This window comes from Tenrec ecaudatus, chromosome 4, assembly GCF_050624435.1.
Source record: "Tenrec ecaudatus isolate mTenEca1 chromosome 4, mTenEca1.hap1, whole genome shotgun sequence".
Taxonomy (NCBI): domain Eukaryota; kingdom Metazoa; phylum Chordata; class Mammalia; order Afrosoricida; family Tenrecidae; genus Tenrec; species Tenrec ecaudatus.
The window spans coordinates 105,037,457-105,055,541 of NC_134533.1; the positions used below are offsets into that span (position 1 = coordinate 105,037,457).

At 42.5% G+C, this 18,085-nt stretch overlaps 2 protein-coding genes across 5 annotated transcripts in view; one reads left to right on the forward strand and one right to left on the reverse strand.

Annotated features, from left to right (window-relative positions):
- The window catches only part of NPAT (nuclear protein, coactivator of histone transcription), a 46,033-nt gene extending 41,556 nt beyond the window's left edge, over positions 1–4,477 (reverse strand). For all 4 annotated transcript variants that reach the window (XM_075546556.1, XM_075546554.1, XM_075546553.1 and 1 more), the window contains exon 1: positions 4,330–4,477. In XM_075546556.1, the coding sequence (XP_075402671.1) occupies positions 4,330–4,366 (37 nt within the window). In that variant the 5' untranslated portion in view covers positions 4,367–4,477. The remainder of the gene's footprint in view (positions 1–4,329) is intronic.
- A 225-nt stretch (positions 4,478–4,702) lies between these two features.
- The window catches only part of ATM (ATM serine/threonine kinase), a 137,396-nt gene continuing 124,013 nt past the window's right edge, over positions 4,703–18,085 (forward strand). The window contains exons 1-5 of the mRNA XM_075546557.1: positions 4,703–4,886; positions 8,845–8,944; positions 9,062–9,174; positions 12,195–12,340; positions 17,013–17,177. Coding sequence (XP_075402672.1) covers positions 8,873–8,944; positions 9,062–9,174; positions 12,195–12,340; positions 17,013–17,177 — 496 coding nt within the window. The 5' untranslated portion in view covers positions 4,703–4,886; positions 8,845–8,872. The remainder of the gene's footprint in view (positions 4,887–8,844; positions 8,945–9,061; positions 9,175–12,194; positions 12,341–17,012; positions 17,178–18,085) is intronic.

An 18,085-nucleotide genomic window follows, 5' to 3' on the forward strand; every position in this document is an offset into this window, starting at 1 on the left:
ACCTCCAAAATATAATGCTAAATGAGGAAAGAGCAGAGAGTGTGCAGACTTCTCTTTTGATGTGTATTATAGTTTTTTTTTGCACGGACCAAAAAAATGTTTTAGCAAATACATAACGATTTTTATTTTAAAAATAGGAGGCATATTTCGTTTTTAAAATAGGAAGACTATAACAACAGTAAATAAGATTAACTGCAGAAGGAAGAACTATGTAGAGAAGATAAAAGCACAAGAACGAATGCATGGTACATTGGTAGAAGTGGGAGAAACAGTGGTTGTAGGAGGGCAGCATCTCACTGCCTCTGTGTTCACCAGGGGGAAGGAGAATCAAACTCAGTATCAGGCAAGGCCTATTCTTAACAAGTATAAACTGAGATTAGCCATGCCAACACCCTCCAACCTCAACCAAACACAAAAACACTTATGCAAATGATAAGCAGAGGGAAAATAAAGGGATGTCAATGTGAATCATTAACATCTAAGTTTGCTGGCTTACAGGTAACCTAATAAACACAACCTTTTCTTGTCATCACAAACAGAAGCAGGTACCCAAAGTTGATATTTGATTCTGACACAGTGGGCACACTATTAACCAAATGCTTAAAAAAAATTAGCTTAAACTTAAGTCATTAGTTTTTCAAAATTGGATGGTGGAATCCATTTTCCCCTAACATTTCCTACAAAATGTGCTTATCAGAACCCTGAGAAAGGGGGAACGGATCACAGTGATTGACATATTAACACCCACCCCCCACCAGGGTTACGAATAACAGAACCGTGGGTGAAGGGATACAGCAGATGGTGTAAGACATGAAAACACTAATAATTTATAAGTTATCAAGGGGTCACAGGAGTGGGAGGGTTGGAGAGGGAAGGAGGGGGAATAAAGAGGAGCAGAGGGCGTGTGGAGTGGGGACCCAAAGCCCATCTGTAGGCAACTGGACATCCCCTTAGTGAAGGGTCGTGGAGATAGACAGCCAGTCAGGGTGCAACATAGCAATGATGAAACATACAACTTTCGGCCATCTAGCTCAGAAGCAACAAAGCCCACATGGAAGAAACACACCAACCCGTCTGATCAGGTGCCGAAGGGATTAGGTATCAGGCATCAAAGAACAAAAAATCATATTGTGTGCTTACCTCCATGATATGATCGCTGAAGACAAATGGGTGCATAAGCAAATGTGGCAAAGAAAGCTGATGGTGCCCAGCTATCAAAAGATATAGTGTCCACTTGTAATCAAGATTTCCTCTTAAGGTGGGCAACTAAATGTGGACATCACAAAGTTAGATTCCTTGCTCTTCTGCAACAGCATATTCTAAGCATATGTAGCCATGTGCATTCTGTGCATAGGTATAACAAATTAGACGTAACTCTTCTTGTAATATTTATTCCTTTCATAAAACTCGCTATACTTTTGGGGAAATACATTTTTATTCCCATGTTTGCTACATCAGTTAACAAACATAACATAAAGATAAAAAGTGGTAAGTAGCCAGAGTGACATGCTGTCATTTGTTTCAGCTTTGTGTTATGACCCAAATTCCCATGAGATATTATAGGAGACTTAGGCAATGAAGAATTCCAAAACAAAAGTTTCCAATGGAAATACTACCTTCAGAAGTGAATAGATTTAGATGGAGGACATGTCTAAAATGAAGAGTTTAACATTTTTAAATTTTTGTTTAATAAAGATTTTTATGATTAAAAAAAAAAGATATAGTGTCTGGGGTCTTAAAGGCTTGAAGGTAAACAAGCAGCCATCTAGCTCAGAAGCAACAAAGTCCACATAGAAGAAGCACACCAGCCTGTGTGATCATGAGGTGTCGAAGGAATCAGGTATCAGGCATCAACAGAACAAAAAATCTTATCATAATGAATGAGGGGGGGAGTGCGGAGTGGAGACGCAAAGTCCATTTGTAGGCCACTGGACATCCCCTTACAGGAGGGTCTCGGGGAGGAGACAAGCCAGTCAGGGTGCAATGTAGCAATGATGAAGCATACAACTTTCCTATAGTTTCTGAATGCTTCCTCCACCCCCACTATCATAATCCCAATTCTACCTTACAAATCTGGCTAGACCAGAGGATGTACACTGGTACAGACAGGAACTGGAAACACAGGGAATCCATGGCGGATGATCCCTTCATGACCAGCGGTGTGAGTGGCGATACTGGGAAGGTACAAGGAGGGTGGTTTGGAAAGGTAGAGTGGCAATACTGGGAAGGGTGGAGGGAGGGTGGTTGGGAACCGATTACAAGGATCTACATGTGACCTCCTCTCTGGAGGATGGACAATAGAAAAGTGGGTGAAGGGAGATTTCGGACAGGGCAAGATATGACAAAATAATAAATTATAAATTATCAAGGGTTCGTGAGATAGGGGGGAACAGGGAGGGAGGGGAAAATGAGCTGATGCCAGGGGCTTAGGTAGAGAGCAAATGTTTTGAGAATGATGAAGTCAATTAGTATACAAATGTGCTTTACACAATTGATGTATGTATGGATTGTGATGAGTTGTATGAGCCCCTAATAAAATGATTAAAAAACAAAACAAAAAATACAACTTTCCTCTAGTTCTTTAATGCTTCCTCCCCCCACTATCATGATCCCAAGTCTACCTTACAAATCTAGGTAGACCAGAGGATGCACACTGGTACAGATAGGAACTGGAAACACAGGGAATCCAGGACAGATAAATTCCTCAGGACCCATAATGAGAGTAGCGATACCAGGAGGGTAAGGGTAAGGTGGGGTAGAAAGGGGGAACTGATTACATATAACCCCCTCCCAGGAGGACAGACAACAGAAAAATAGGTGAAGGGAGATGTCAGACAGTATAAGACATGACAAAATAATATTAATTAATAATTATCAGGGGTTCATGTGGGAGGGGGGTGGGGGAAAAACATACCAAGGGCTCACGTAGAAAGCAAATGTTTTGAGTATGATGATAGAAACAGTACAAATGTGCTTGACACGATGGATGGATGGATGGAATCAGGTATGTGCTGTACGAGCCCCCAATAAAATGATTTTTAACATAAGAACCCTGAAACGGACTAGAATGGAAATGAGAATGTTTGCTCATTATGAAAAATGCAGTCAATGTCACTGAACAACATAGGGAGAAGTACACAGTAGGAACCTAAGCTGCTGTTCAAGCCTTCAAAATACACCGCAACTTTGAATAAATACCTCGGGTGTGGGGGCGCTACCTATGTAAAAAGGGAACAAGCCAAATGGGTTTCCTAACAATAAAATAATGGCTGTCGGTACTATGGTAGATTTTCGCATAGGTGTTTACATGTGGGGACACCACATATGTAACAGTACATCACTGGCCTGGGTTAAGGACGATAGGTAGCTCACATTCCCATCAGTACAATAATTTTTTCGGGCCACAAACTATACGGACAGACAACTGACCCAAAGAACTAATCTCTCCTCAAATGAAGCTTTACCACCGGGGCTCAGAACACGGTCACTCTTCATCGACCCACTGCTGAGAATTTGCATTTCCACTGGGGATACAAGGCACCAGAATCTACATTTTAAGATGCCCAGAATGAACTGGGACCTTGCTAAAATGTAAATTCTGATTCGTATCAGGAGTTGGAAAAGCAGGAAGGGCGGTGGGGGGGCGACAACCCAGCAGGAACCGGTTCCAAGCCCTGGGGGAAAAAAACGAAACCAGAAAATGTTCAACCGCAAGGCAATTCCTCTACTGAATTAATTTTTTCCCCATCAAAAAGAGTAGAGATCGCTGCCGGGTTAAAATTGATGTGCAACTGGAATTTAAAATCCTACTCTGGACGGCTACTTCGGAGAGGAGAGGGGAGGCGGCGGGAGCGTCATCCCACCCGTCCCACATTCGCGTTCACTTGCGAATGGCGTCAGGAAGGTCTGTGTACAAAGCTGGGTGCCCAGGGAAGCTCTCCCCCAACACCCCGCCTCCCCCGGTTTGGTCTCAGCTTTCGGACAAGGGAAAGTGCAACCCAGGCTGAAGATGCACAGTCCGCCTGTCACGCAGACAGCTAGCTCTCCCTCAGGGGTCCCCGTTAACTGTCCAGGCCTGGCTTTCCTTCCGCACCCGCGCCCCAGGGGCTCCAGCCCCTACTTCAGCCCGCGTCGCGCCCGCAGCCCGAGAGGAGCGCCCACAACGAGGCTCTCGCTGCCCCAAGCCCGGAGGACACTCCAAGAATGAACTTGTGGGCGGGGAGGCAAACCCCCACAGCTTCCCAGCCCAGCGCAAACCCTTCGGCCCCCAAAGGGGCTTCCGTCCTCCTGAGCCTGGTCCCATCGCTTCCCTCCCGCACCCACGCTTACCCAAAACCAGCCGGGCTACGTCCGAGGGTAACAACATGACCGAGGCCGCAGACGGAGTCACCACAAGAGCGTAGAACAAGGCTGAGGCAAACACAGCGACACCTCCTGCGCCGCATCCCCGCTTCCAGTGGCGGCACCGAACCCGCGGCCAATTGTCCCGCCTCTTTCGCTCCACGCCAGCCAATGGTTAGCGCGGGAGAAAGAAAGGCGCCGAAACGAAACCCGCCTCCGTGCTCCTGGACCTGACGTCACTTCCGCCCGTCTGCTTGGAGGGGCGTGGCAGGCGAGGTCCAGGAGGCGGGGCGCCGGCGCGGCAGCCGGAGCCCGAGCGCGAGCGTCCGTCGCCAGGTCCCTCTCCATTGGTGGGACGGAGGGCGCAGGCGCGTGTCGTCAGCGGGGCCGAATGTTTTGGGAGCGCCAGTGTTTTGAGCGGAGCGAAGTGTGTGGTAGTTGGCGCCCACGGGCAGACGGTGCTCTGTGTCCGGCGCGGCCCGACTCCTTCCTCGCCAGAGGGACGCTGTGCGGTCCCGCCGGGTTTGAACCGGAAGCGGGAATCGGTGCGTGGGTAACGGAGCCTGGAAGCTGCGGGCGCGGGGGTCGGCGGGAGGATCGCGGATTTGGGTGCAGCCCCCGCCTTTTTTTAGGCTGTGCCACTTTGGGGCACTGATACCTTTAGCGTCGGAGGCCCGCGGTGGGGGCGCAGAAGCATGCTTTTGGCCCCGCACCGCGGGGAATGCATTCGTGTTCCCATGCACGTGCTCCTGGACCCAGATGTCCAGCCATAACGCGCTCCGCGCGAGCAATCCTGCTCGTTGCTTCACCCCAACCTCCGTACCCAACCCTCTGCGCATCCCCTTCACGTGTCGCCGTAGTGTCCACGCGTAACTACTGATTCGTCTTTTCCGTCCCTCCTAAGGATTACTTCAAATCGGCGGGTGCTTATTGGAGGCCTAAATAACAGTCTCGGGGTATAAGAGCTCGAGCTTTGAAATCACACTGCCTGAGCAGTATTTCTGTCTGCTGAGTGACCTGTTTGTACTTACTTTCTTCCATCTGGGGATACGAATTATCCTTAAGATGACCCTTTCCTATGAATTATCCCGAGTGTTAGTTGCTAATGTTACCAAGTAGAGTTAGTTAAGTGCAAAACAATTAGAATTCAAAGCAATGCAATGATAGGAGAATATTATGAAATAGTAGGGGAGTTGACAGGTTCTGTGGAAACCCAGTCTGGAAAGAATAAATCGGTTTATGGTGAGGCTTTGCAGCAGGCATCTTCAAACTACAGCCCCGGGCCACATGCGGTCGTTGAAAACATTTATCCAGCCGCCGGGTGGTTTTGCCCTGTTTGGTTTTTTTTTGCTTCAAAATAAGATATGTGCACTGTGCATAGGAATTTGTTCATATGTATTTTTTTAACTATAGCCCAGCCCTCCAATGGGTCTGAGGCACAGTGAACTGGCCCCCTGTTTAAAAAAGTTATAGGCCCCCTGCTTTGCAGTGTCTAAATAAAGGAGATTTGAGAGCCTCCAGCATGTTGAAGTCATAGAAATGGATGAAATGACACAAAGAAAACATTGAGTGGGAAGTAAGGAGCAAAGGGTGTTCTTTCAGGTGTGGGTAGAAAAGGAACCACTCACCTAGAGAGACTCGAGGATGATGCCGTCAGTAACGAAGGGAATAATGATGATTGCTAACGTTTGTCTAGCATTTGCTGTGCTCCAGCCACTGTCGTAAATGTGATTCACACACTCTCTCAACTGCTTTGGGGTAGGTATTGTTTGCTTAGTTTAGCATTGGGAAAACAGGTTTAGAGAGTGTAGCTAACTTACCCAAAGTTATATTCAACTTGTGTATGGCAGAGCCAGAATTCCATCAAAAGACAGACTGCAGGACTCAACGCACTTGAATCACTAGAAAATGATCACAACAATTTTTTCCAAGAAGATGGGGTATAGGCAGCACTGCCGATTCTACGATAGGATCAACTTGGCGGTCTAACAAGGAATGTAAGACGTGCTGCTTCAGAGGCTGTTAGAAATATGCTTCAGTTGAATGTTGGGAGAGAAATCTAAATAGCTCTGGATGAAGAGAGTTCAGCTTTATCCAGTGATACTCATATTTGACTGACTATTGTCCTGTCTGTCTGGCCTGTCAGTTTCTCCAGCATCCAAACTTTTTTTGTCTTAAGACCTGTTGTTCCTCCCAGAAACTTTGGTCTTCTAGATTTTGTTGTAGTTGGGTAGATTTCAGCTTTATTTACAGTTGCTTCTGGGAGGTGCTTTCTGACAATTTATCTAAAATGATCCTCTCTGAACATAGTTTCCATTAAAGCACCTTTGTTTCCTTTGAGGCATGTGTCATCGTTTGTACTTATGCATTGATGTGTCAGTTGGTTTTTGGCACTCTTACTAGATGATGAACTATGAGGGTAGCAGTTATTTGTAGTTCTTTGCTTGTGTTTCTTTATAGTATATGTTTCACTCAAAATTTGCTGCAATGCAGTTATGATAACTTGTTTCCACCCAATAGGATAGGATAGGGCTGGCTCTTGGGCTTTCCAAGGTTATGAATTTTTATGGGAACAGAAAGGTGTGTGTCTTCCCTGGAGCCGCTGGTGGGGTTTAAGCTGCCTCCCTGTGCTTAGCAGCCTACCTTTCATTTTACATCTAAAATTGTCATCCAAACTCACTTTCATGTAGTCAATTCTGATGTTCTACGACAATCCTATAGGACTGCCCTTGGAGCTTTCCAGACTGGCAATCTGTATCAGAGTAGTTTCACGTTTCTTCCCTGGAACTGCTAATTTTGAGGTTAGACGCCCAGTGTGTAATCATATTCACCACCAAGGCTCTGTCCTTAAATACCTAGAACACAGTAATAACCAAACTCACTGCCATCAAGTCGATGCTGACTCATAGCAAATCCATAGGATCAGGTACAACTAAGTGCCCCTGTGACTTTCCCAGATTGTAACTGTTACTGGAACAGAAAGCCCAGTCTTTCTGGAACACAGTAGGTACACAGTAGATATTGTTTGCAGCACATGTCAGTGATCAAATATCTCCTTATGTAAATGCTGATTTGAAATTGCCTTGTTTTCTTCAAAGTAATTAATCTCTGAGTGACTGAAGAGAGCAAAACATTTAGATAAGCCACAGCTTGGTGGAAAAAACACAAGTCAAATTTAGAGCTACCTCTTCCTGGAAATGTCACATGTTTTCAAGGCATCCTGTTTTTTTAAAAACTACATAGTACAATAACATCTCAAACATATTCAGGAATGAAAGAGTCTACTCTAATGGTTTATCCAGTATTGTTTTCATTCAGTAAAAGCCCACTTTCATTTTCCTTTATTGGCTTTCAAGGAGATATTTAATCAATTTTAAGAAGAGGAAATAGAAAAGTGAAAATGATAGTCTTTGGAGGTTTGCAATCTAGTGGGGGAAAAAGAAATCCTGTAAGTAAATTGTAATTTACCAAAGTTTTAATAGTGATGAGTCAGAAAAGCAATTAATACAAATGAATAAGCTAATTAGCACTAACTGAAATGGGTGACCTTGTTAGGTAGTTTGTTCTTGTTGGAGCTGCTCGAAGAGCAGATGGTTTTGTCTGAAGGAGCCTTCCTTTGGAAGTTCCTCCCAATTTTAGTGTTCTGTAGGATTCGTCAGGGTGAAGAGACATGCTTGATCTTTGATGTTGCAAGATTGAACAGGATTTAGTTGGATAGAAGTGCATCACCTTACCTTGTTTCCTCTTTAGACAATATGCATTTAGTTGTGTACATTTGCACCTTTTCGTGATTACACTAAACACTGATAATCTAACAGAAATGGAGCTTCTCTGTAAAAAGACTCGAATAATACAATTGAATGTGGAATTTAGAAGATTTTTTAAAAAGATATTCAAGGAAGGTTAGATTATATCAGAAAACCTGTTATGAGGAAGAGACACTGATGGGATCTAGGCATAGTGAAGTATGTTTGAAGGGATATTTCTATAACTTGTAATTTCTTTCAATTCATTATAAAACCAGAATATGTATCATTTCCGTTTTATGTACAAAACCAGAACTGTGAAGCCAGTTGGTTGGTGAGTACCAAGCAAGACTCACTGATGCCTTTCTATGTAGTGTCAAAGCATAACTAATGTCAACATTACTTGTGTCAGCAAAAGGACAAGTCACTACCTATAAGCAAGAGTATTTTAAAATAGTTTAGGCCGTCCATGTTAAATCCTTAAGTGCACTTTACTTTTTGCTTGGCTGTCTTCTAATCATCTTTTATGTTTAATGTCAAAGCATTGAAATAAACAATACTTATATTTTTATGCTACTGGTAGAAGCAATATAATCATTTGTTCTGAAGCACTGTTTTGATTTATTCTAGGAATCTCAATTTAAAATATGTAATTGTTAAGATGCTTCATTGTGCCTTTGGTCACATTGTGCCTGCAGAGTTAACTCTGACTGCATATTATTACCAGTCAACACTCATTTTATTATTTATTTTATAGACTGATGTGTGGCCTGAAATCCTGAACCATGAGTCTAGCACTAAATGATCTGCTCATTTGTTGCCGTCATCTAGAACATGATAGGGCTACGGAACGAAGGGTAAGTTCCTTAAATATAATCCATTTCTTGCAGCAGGTGTGTGATTGATAGACAGTTATTAATGTTTTCTTTAAAAACTTTTCGTAGACCATTATTATGTTGCCTTTTCATTTTCAGAAAGAAGTTGAGAAATTTAAGCGCCTGATTCGGGATCCTGAAACAGTCCAACATCTGGATCGGCAGTCAGACTCTAAGCAAGGAAAGTTTTTGAACTGGGATGCTGTTTTTAGGTATTCTCTTCCAGTTTTTTCCTGTCTTTATTTGTCTGTATTTCATTTTTATTTCTGTTCTGATATTATTTATTTTTTTGTAGGTAAAAAAGTCTTACTGATTTTTGCACCTCATATACCTTTGTGCCTTCCATATGAAATTGGTGCTTCATAATTTAACAGAATTTAAAAAAAAATCATTTTATTGGGGGCTCGTACAACTCTTATCACAATCCATACTTCCATCCGTTGTGTCAAGCACATTTGTTGCCATAATCATTCTCAAAACATTTGCTTTCTGCCTGAGCCCTTGGTATTCGCTTCTCATTTATTCCCCCTCCCTCCCCTACCTACCCTCGTGAACCCTTAATTATTTATAAATGATTATTATTTTTTCATGTCTTACACTGTCTCCCTTTACCCACTTTTCTGTTTGTGTCCTCCTGGGAGGGGGTTATATGTAGATAATTTTGATCGGTCCCCCTTTTTCCCCTTCCTCTCCTGTTATTGCAACTCTCACTATTGGTCCTGAGGGGTTTCTCTGTCCTGGATTCCCTGTGTTTTCAGCTCTTATCTGTACCCGTGTACATGGTCTGGTCTAGGTAGAATTGGGGTCATAATAGTTATGGGGTGGGGGTGGGAGAAACCACTCTAGAACTAGAAGAAAGTTGTATGTTTCATCGGTGCTATACACTACCTTACTGGCTGGTCTTCTCCCTGTGACCCTTCTGTAAGGGGATGTTCAATTGCATACAGACGGGCTTCAGGTCTCCACTCTACACTCCTCATTCACAATGATATAATTTTTTGTTAAGGTTCTTTGCTGCCTGATACCTGATCCTATCAACACCTCATGATCACACAGGCTGGTGTGCTTCTTCCACTTAGGCTTTCTTGCTTCTGAGCTAGATGGCCGCTTGTTTATTATCTTCAAGCCTTTAAGACCCGAGATGCTATATCTTTTGATAGCTGGGCACCATCAGCTTTTTTCACCACATTTGCTTATGCAACCACTTTGTCTTCAGCAATCGTGTTGGGATGGTGAATATCATGGAATGCCAGTTTAATAGAACATAGTGTTCTTGTACTACCTTAACACTAAACCTATAAATTTATGTAAATAGATCTACCTCCTTATCATCATGTGTAAATATATTTACATATGTACATGACTGTATATAGACCTCTATAAATGCCCTTTGCTTCCTAGTTCTTTCTTCTTTTTCCTTTTACTTTCCTCTTGTCCCACTATCATGTTCAGCCTTCATTTGTATTTCAGTAATTCCTCTTGGTTACATTACCTTTGATCAAGCCCTACCAGGCCTCCTATACTCTCCTCACCATCGATTGTTTGTCCAGCCTATCTTATCTAGGTAGACATGTAGAAATAATAATAAGCACAAAAACAAGACAGAGCAAAATAAAGCAACAAAAGAAAAAACAACGACTAAAAAAGAAAAGGCTATAAATAGCTCAAGGTCTAGTTGCTGACCTTTAGGAGTGTTTTCCGGTCGAGTCTGATGGGGTACCAAGCCCTGCTTCCACAGTCTATTTTTTGTGTTCCCTGGGGATTTCATTGCTCTGCTCCCCTTGCTGTTCTGTTGCACGCCCTTAGTGTTCTACCTTGGTGTGGTGGGGTCAGATCAGGCACAATTCCCCACTGTGTCTCCCGTGTTGTCCTCTATAATACTATGGGTCAATCAGGGATGTTATGTCTCGTGGAGGGGCCGGCCCTGTGGTTCTCTGTGCATTGGCTGCTCTGAGCAGGAATATTTTCCTCAGAGCTTGGTGGGCCAGGATGTGCTCCACTCTCTCTCCTTCCCCCTTAGTTTGTTCCTGTGTGCTCAGATCAGACGTGTCCCTCTTCTTGAACTGTAGCTTCAGTTCTGTCCTCCGAAGTGAATTCTTCTTGGGGGAGGGAGGCTGTTCATGTAGTTGGGATTGGGCGAGCCCCAATTTAACAGAATTTTTAAAGGATATTCATGTATAAATGGTTAATAGTTAGAAATAATTTGTCATTAAAATGCTTTAGTCTTTTTTTTTGGCTGTCTTATCTCGCTCAAGATTAATCTTCTGTATTGGTTAATTCATGAGACTATTTCTAATTAAGGAAATGAAATTAGGGGATAGTAAATATTTAATTATTACTTTGACATTGCTTCTGAAAATAAGTAATTACCATGTGTCAAATTATAAAATGAATCCAAAGAAGAATAGTAAAGAATCCTTTCAGTTAAAAAAGCAAACAAAGTTCAGGCCATGAGAAGACATGGCAAACAGGGATGGTACATTTTTACGTAGGGCTATCCGTTCCAGCAATGAACGTGTATCTGGTTATAAGTCTAGTTATACATTTATAGCTAGAAACATCATCAGACTTGAGAAAGATGAATAAAATAGTTTGAAATAAAGTAGGCTTCCAAGAGTTCCGTAAGCTTGACTTGTTTGCATAAGAGAGACAGTAGGAGCAGTTACTAGTCCTTGAGCATGTAGAAAAGAACGCTAGCGGCACGGTTTAGCACTGGCACTTCCTGAACAGTCCTGGGTCGCTTCTGTTTGAAGGCCAGCAACATGATCAGTTACCTGTGGGAAGAGGGAAGTCGTGAAGAAAACAGTGGTACAGGTGTGACAGTGGACTGAGCATTGTTAGTAGCATTGCAAGCGCCTGTACATATGCGTGTAGAAGATGAGTTTTTCAGCACATTTTATTATCAGTGCAGTTTTTGTGGTAAAATTAGGTGCCTTGGCTGATCCTCGGGTCGGCTTAGACCCGAGTATATACGGAATATAAAATGAAAGGACAACCAGTGACATGGAGACCCGGGGTGTGTGGATTGAGAGCCTTGTGATTAGACTGTCCATCGGTGGTGTGGGAGTTAGGTCCTGAAAGAGAGATTTAAGTGTTTCCTGCAGCCAGTACATGGATGGTTGCTATGCCAGTTTGAAGGAGCTCTCTGATGGCAAGCACGGCTTTCTGAGGTCACTAGACTAATGGAAGCACTTACATTGATGCATTTAACGAGCTTGTTTTCTCCTTCAAGATTTCTACAGAAATATATTCAAAAGGAAACAGAATGTCTGAGAACTGCAAAACCAAACGTGTCAGCGTCAACTCAGTCCGCCAGGCAGAAAAAGATGCAAGAAATCAGTAGCTTGTTCAAGTACTTCATCAAATGTGCAAACAGAAGTAAGTGACGTTATCTGTTTCAGAAAAGTAGCGTGATGGGTGAGTTGCTTGAGTTGGATCTGAATATAGTGAGGCAAACGCTGAGTGCTCATTCTAATTGTTAGTAAATATATTGATTTTTAACACTGTAGGTAAAATATTTGGGGACTTTATATTAGCAAAGAATGATAGAATCATCTCAGATTTGAGAGAATGGCAATTAAAAAATTGCCGTTTCAGTGACTCATGCTTGGATTGCCTTTATATGCCACGGAGATAAAGTTCAGCCTTAATGATCAAACACAACTTTTGAGTCTTCTTTCAAAACAGCATTTTGCGTCTTAAACATACTTAAGTGGAGTTAAGACCCTTTGCTTCTTGTTAACTGTTTCTACCTTCTGAGATATTAAGATGCTCTGCTATTGTCTCCGAGGCCTTTAAAGTAGGCGGAACGATTTCTTTAACTGAAAAGACTGAGTTTGGAGTCACTCTTTACTGACTGTTCTTCACTGTAATCATCACGATGTACGGCTCCATTTCATCGGTACACTCTGATTGGTGTAGAGTGGAGCAGGACCCACGTCTTTTGTTCTAACCTATTCCCCGATCACATTAATGTTCTTGGCCATCAGAGCCCACACGTTTTAGCCCACACTGTTGACAGATAATCCGTGTAGGGTCCTTTTTCACTCCTAGTCCGTCATAGCTCCCATGTTGGGCTTGCACAGTTGATAAATTGCAGAGTTGGTTTTGGTGTTTTGTTTTTAACTAAAATGCAGTATCTTGCTTGATTTCTGTCGAGAAATAGACTTTGCACAACTGCCGAGAAACTGGACACACAGAGGGCTCAAGCAGAAAGCAAATGTTCTGAGAAGGATGATGGCAACAGATGTACAAATGTGCTTGACACAATGGATGGGTGTATGGATTGTGATAAGAGATGTACGAGCCCCCAATAAAATGGTTTAATAATTAAAAAAAAAACAACTGGACACAAAACATTTATTTAAGGTCTGCAGTCTGTTGACTCTTCTCAGTTATAGAACATGGCTCTGTGACATCTCGTTTAAGAATGAGGAAAGCCTGATGGTGTTGCACATTATTAAGTAGAAATTCAAAATACCAGCTTCTTTGTGTTCTGAATGGTAGCAGTTACTTTATATATTCACAATATTTCACAAATTCATAAGTGACTTCTTGGGAATTTGTGAAATATTGTCATAAAGTGCTTTTTCTGTAATTCTATGTGGTATCAACTATCTTAGTGCCACTTTTGCACAAATGTTTCTGTGTAGTATCAAACATTCTTTCAAAAAAAAGAAGTAGCACCTTGATTGTGTTTGTGTATCACTATTTCAGAGTAGCGATAGGAGACTTGAGTATAAAGAACAGTATCACATTTGAAAATATATTAATAAATCATTGTATTGTTTTAAAAGAGAAGGCATGTGAAATTATCAATGCAGAATAATTTTAATGTTTGAAAAGTGATGTTTTTATTTATGGCCTTCTCTCTTCTCAAGTTCCCTTTTGTGACCTAGACATCAACGTCATTGATGAGCAAAACCAGGGAGTTACGATCACCTCAGCTGACTTCATGTGCTATTGTTCTCTCAAAGGTTTGGAGGGTAACTAGACATAGAAGTCTGGACCACCAAGGTTCCTAAGCTTAATTGGCCTACTGTCTCTTTGCAGAATAAAAATCACTCAGGGCTTCTCTGGCAATGAAAACTTTTGTAAAGGGTAGGTGTCTACATTTGCAGCCTTTTTGGATGGGTTGGAGCCCTGGTGGTGTAGCAGTTACACGTTGGACTACTAACTGCCAAGGTCAGCAGTTCAGGACCAACCATTCCAATGGAGAAAGATCTTTTTAAAAAAATCATTTTATTGGTGGCGCATACAACTCTTATCACAATCCATACATACATCAACATTTGCTCCCCACTTGGAATCAGCTCCAAAGACAGAGCTTTCTAACCCCATCAAGAGTTACAGTCTCTAAGTCACAGGGGCAGTTTAATCTGTTCCGTGGGGCCATGCTGGCAGTGATGTTGGTTTATTTGGTTTTGGATATGTCAGCAACCACTAGGAAATGATGTGGCTCCCTGGTCCAGACCTTGCCAGGCTTGCTTAGCATTGATAGCTAAGATGAGATGGAAGAAACAGATGGCACTAAAACGTGTGAAAAGCAATAGGAAGGAACAAGTGTGCACGCACTGTTCAATCCTTTATGTCGGCCAGCATTTGTCTGCTTTGGCACCCACAGAGCCTAGGGAGTAAAGAACAGAAACCCATCTGTAGACAATTCTGAGTTCCATGAGGCTCGGTAAAATCTTTGCCTGGAAATTAGTTGTCCTGTGCAGACAGATTGTCGAAAGAATGTCAGCTTACGTCTTGAAAACACGTCTCAAAATTGCCAACAAGTGGATATATACTGGGATAAAGCCAAAAAACAAGCGAGCAAACCCTTAAAGCCCACTGCCATCAAGGTCACTCTTACTCAGCAATCTGAGTAAGAACTGCCTTAGATTTCCAAGGACTACACCTTCGCCGGAGCAGACAGCTCCTGGGTCAGACTCCTGACCTTGTTGGCAGCCCTACATGGGATTAGATACATGTTAGGGCTTCTTACTTGGGACAAAGGTCTGGGGAAATAGAGTGGTGGTTGTTAGGTGCCGTCTAGTCTTTCCAACCCAGAGTGACAACAGAATGAAGTACTGCATGGTCCTGCGTCATCCTCCCAATTATTCCCTTGCCTGCACCCATTATTGCAGCAACCGTGTCAATCATCTCACTGAGGGCCTTCCTCTCTTTCATGTCCCTCCACTTTGCCAAGCATGACGGCCTTCTCCAGGGACTGGTCTCTCCTGATCTTATGCCCAAAGTATATAAGACGACATCTTACCAGTCTTACATCTAAGGAGTGCTCTGGCAAGACTTCTTCCAAAACAGATTAGTTTGTCCTTTCAGCAGCCCATGGTGCTTTCGGTATTCTTCACCGCAACCCAGTCAGATGTGTCAGCTCGTCCGTCTTCTTATTCAGTGCCCAACTTTCACACGCATATGAGGCCACGGAGCATACCGTGGCTGGGTCAGGCACATCTTAGTCCTCGAAGTAACGTCCTTGTTTCCAGTGCTCTACTGAGGTCTTCTGCAGCAGGTTTCACTAATAGAAGACATCGTTTGATCCCTTGACCGCTGCTTCCATGAGCATGAAATAGGGTCGCGACCCTTTGGCGGTTGAATGACCCTTTCACAGGGGTCACCTAAGACCATCGGAAAACATATTTCTGATGGTGTTAGGAACCCAGACACTGCTCCTCTATCCGTTTACAGGCGGGTCCACCCATATGCAGATACGCCCACAATGAGTGCCTGTTGTGAAGACTGTTACCCATTCTACTCCCTGCTTCAAGACAAAGTTACATTTTTTTGTAATTAGAAATAAATATGTCATAATATATAATTACATATTGTTTTTGTGATTAATCATTATGCTTTAATTATGTTCAATTTGTAGCAATGAAAATAGATCCTGCATATCAGGTATTTATATTACCATTCATAACAGTAGCAAAATTAGTTATGAAGTAGCAAGGAACATAATTTTATGGTTGGGCGTCACCACAAAATGAGGAACTGTATTAAAGGGTCACGCACTAGGAAGGTTGAGAACCACTGTCCTAATGTCTGTTGTCCTTCAACACGTGTTTGTTAATTTGAGAAGTCACTGGATGCAATGTTGAGGAAAAACATTAATTCCTTTTTGAGGCTCTAATAATACAGTGGAGGGGTTATAGTTTTAAAAATGTGATAAGAAATGTGAGAGGTGCACATGGTGCTACATCACTGGCTAGGTGAAGATCAATGATCGCAGCCTTCACTATGAATTACAACTCCGTGTAAATAAAACCCAAATCCTCACAACTGAGACAATAGGTAACATGATAGAAAAGATCGAAGTCAGGGATTTAATTTTGTTTAGATCCACAGTTAGCGCTCATAGAAACAGCAGTCAAGAGATCAAATGGCATTGGACATTGAATTCCTACGGAAGACTAAAGAAGAATCCATATATTTGAATTAGGAGACTGACAAAGAATATTCAAAGGACCACTGACTGCCCAGAGAACAAACAAATCTGTCACGGCACAGGCTCAGCCAGAGTGCTCGTTGGAGGCAAAGATGGCGAGAGTCTGTCTCACACACTGCACCTGTCAGGAGAGACCAATCTGGAGAAGGACACCAGGCTTGATAAACAACATCCTTATAATCATATTTTTCTGACATCATTTCTTCAAATAGTGCCGAGACTCTCTGGGTCACTTGAGGTGTAATGTCAGAAATGGAATAATGAAGGATGCAGTACAGTATTTTTCTTGTTATATGGACCCAAAGCGGTTGGCAAACATTTCTGAGAAGGACCCAGATAGCCAACATTTTGGCTTCGCTGGCTACATAAGCTCTGCTGTGCTGTTTCAGCACAAAAGCAGCCGTAGATTGATTGGCATGGCAGTGTGCCAGTAACATTTTATTTACAAGAATAGGCAGGTGGCTCAATTTTGCTTATGGGTCATAATTTGCCAACCATTACTCTATAAATGTAATAGGAATTTATTTAAGTATTGCCATTCAAGTGTTTTTAGTTTGTTTGCATTCATATTTATGTTTTGCTTGTTTCATTTTCCTGTAGGAACACCTAGGCTAAAATGTCAAGAACTCTTGAATTTTGTCATGGATACAGTAAAGGACGCTTCTAATAGTGCCATTTATGGAGCTGACTGTAGCAGCATACTGCTCAAAGACATTCTTTCAGTGAGAAAATACTGGTGTGAGATATCTCAGCAGCAGTGGCTAGGTATGTTTTGAAGCTTGTGAATTTATTTACCTCGTGAAATAAAATTTTATGTTTTTTAGCCATCAATCTATATGTAGGATCCCTCAGTAATTTACAGTGCTTTAGTCGCTCACAGTAGGTGCCTGCCAGCAGAACTGAAATCACAGTTTTGAAAAATGCCTTTTATTCCCTTAAGGTGTTGACTGTCTAGTGGCAGAAAAGCACAAACCAAATAACCAATCAATGAAAATTATAATGCAGTGTGATTAATCACATGACAGATATGTTTGGGTTCCTTGGTACATGGAACAAATGACCAAAAAACTCAGTCATTATATTAAAATGAAAATTTCAAGTTGAAAAGAGTGTGCTTGACATTTTTAAGTGTTTCGAAAATATGAGACACAAAGATATCATTCCTCAAATTGGCAATTTACAGGTAAGGTGAAAAGGAGTCCTAGTGATACTCTCAGGTAGGCTAACCGTATGTTGACCAGTTCAAATCTCCCTGCAGCTCGGTGGGGAAAAGATGGTGCTATCGCTCCAGTAACAACTTATAGCTGCAGGAATCCTTTGCAGGGTTGCTGCGAGTAGACGTTGACTCAGTAGCAGTGAGTTAGGTTTTGATTTGGCAAGGTGATGGATATAAAATGAGTGGGCCTGATGGTTGACTGGGCCTGCGTAATGAGTTGCAGGTACAGTCTAGTGTTGATGCTAACTGGGAGACATACTGAGAGACCAGAGATGGAAGTAATCATGACGAGAGATTGAAATCCTTCAATGTCTGGTGTCGCCAATGAAGGGGTCCTGGGTCCGACAGAGATTTGGCATGAATAAGGTGCTGTAAGCCAGGGTTGAAAGACTGATGCCACCAGCCCTGAAGTCAGGACACACTTTTTCATTGACTACAGGCGAAGGTCCTCAAACCA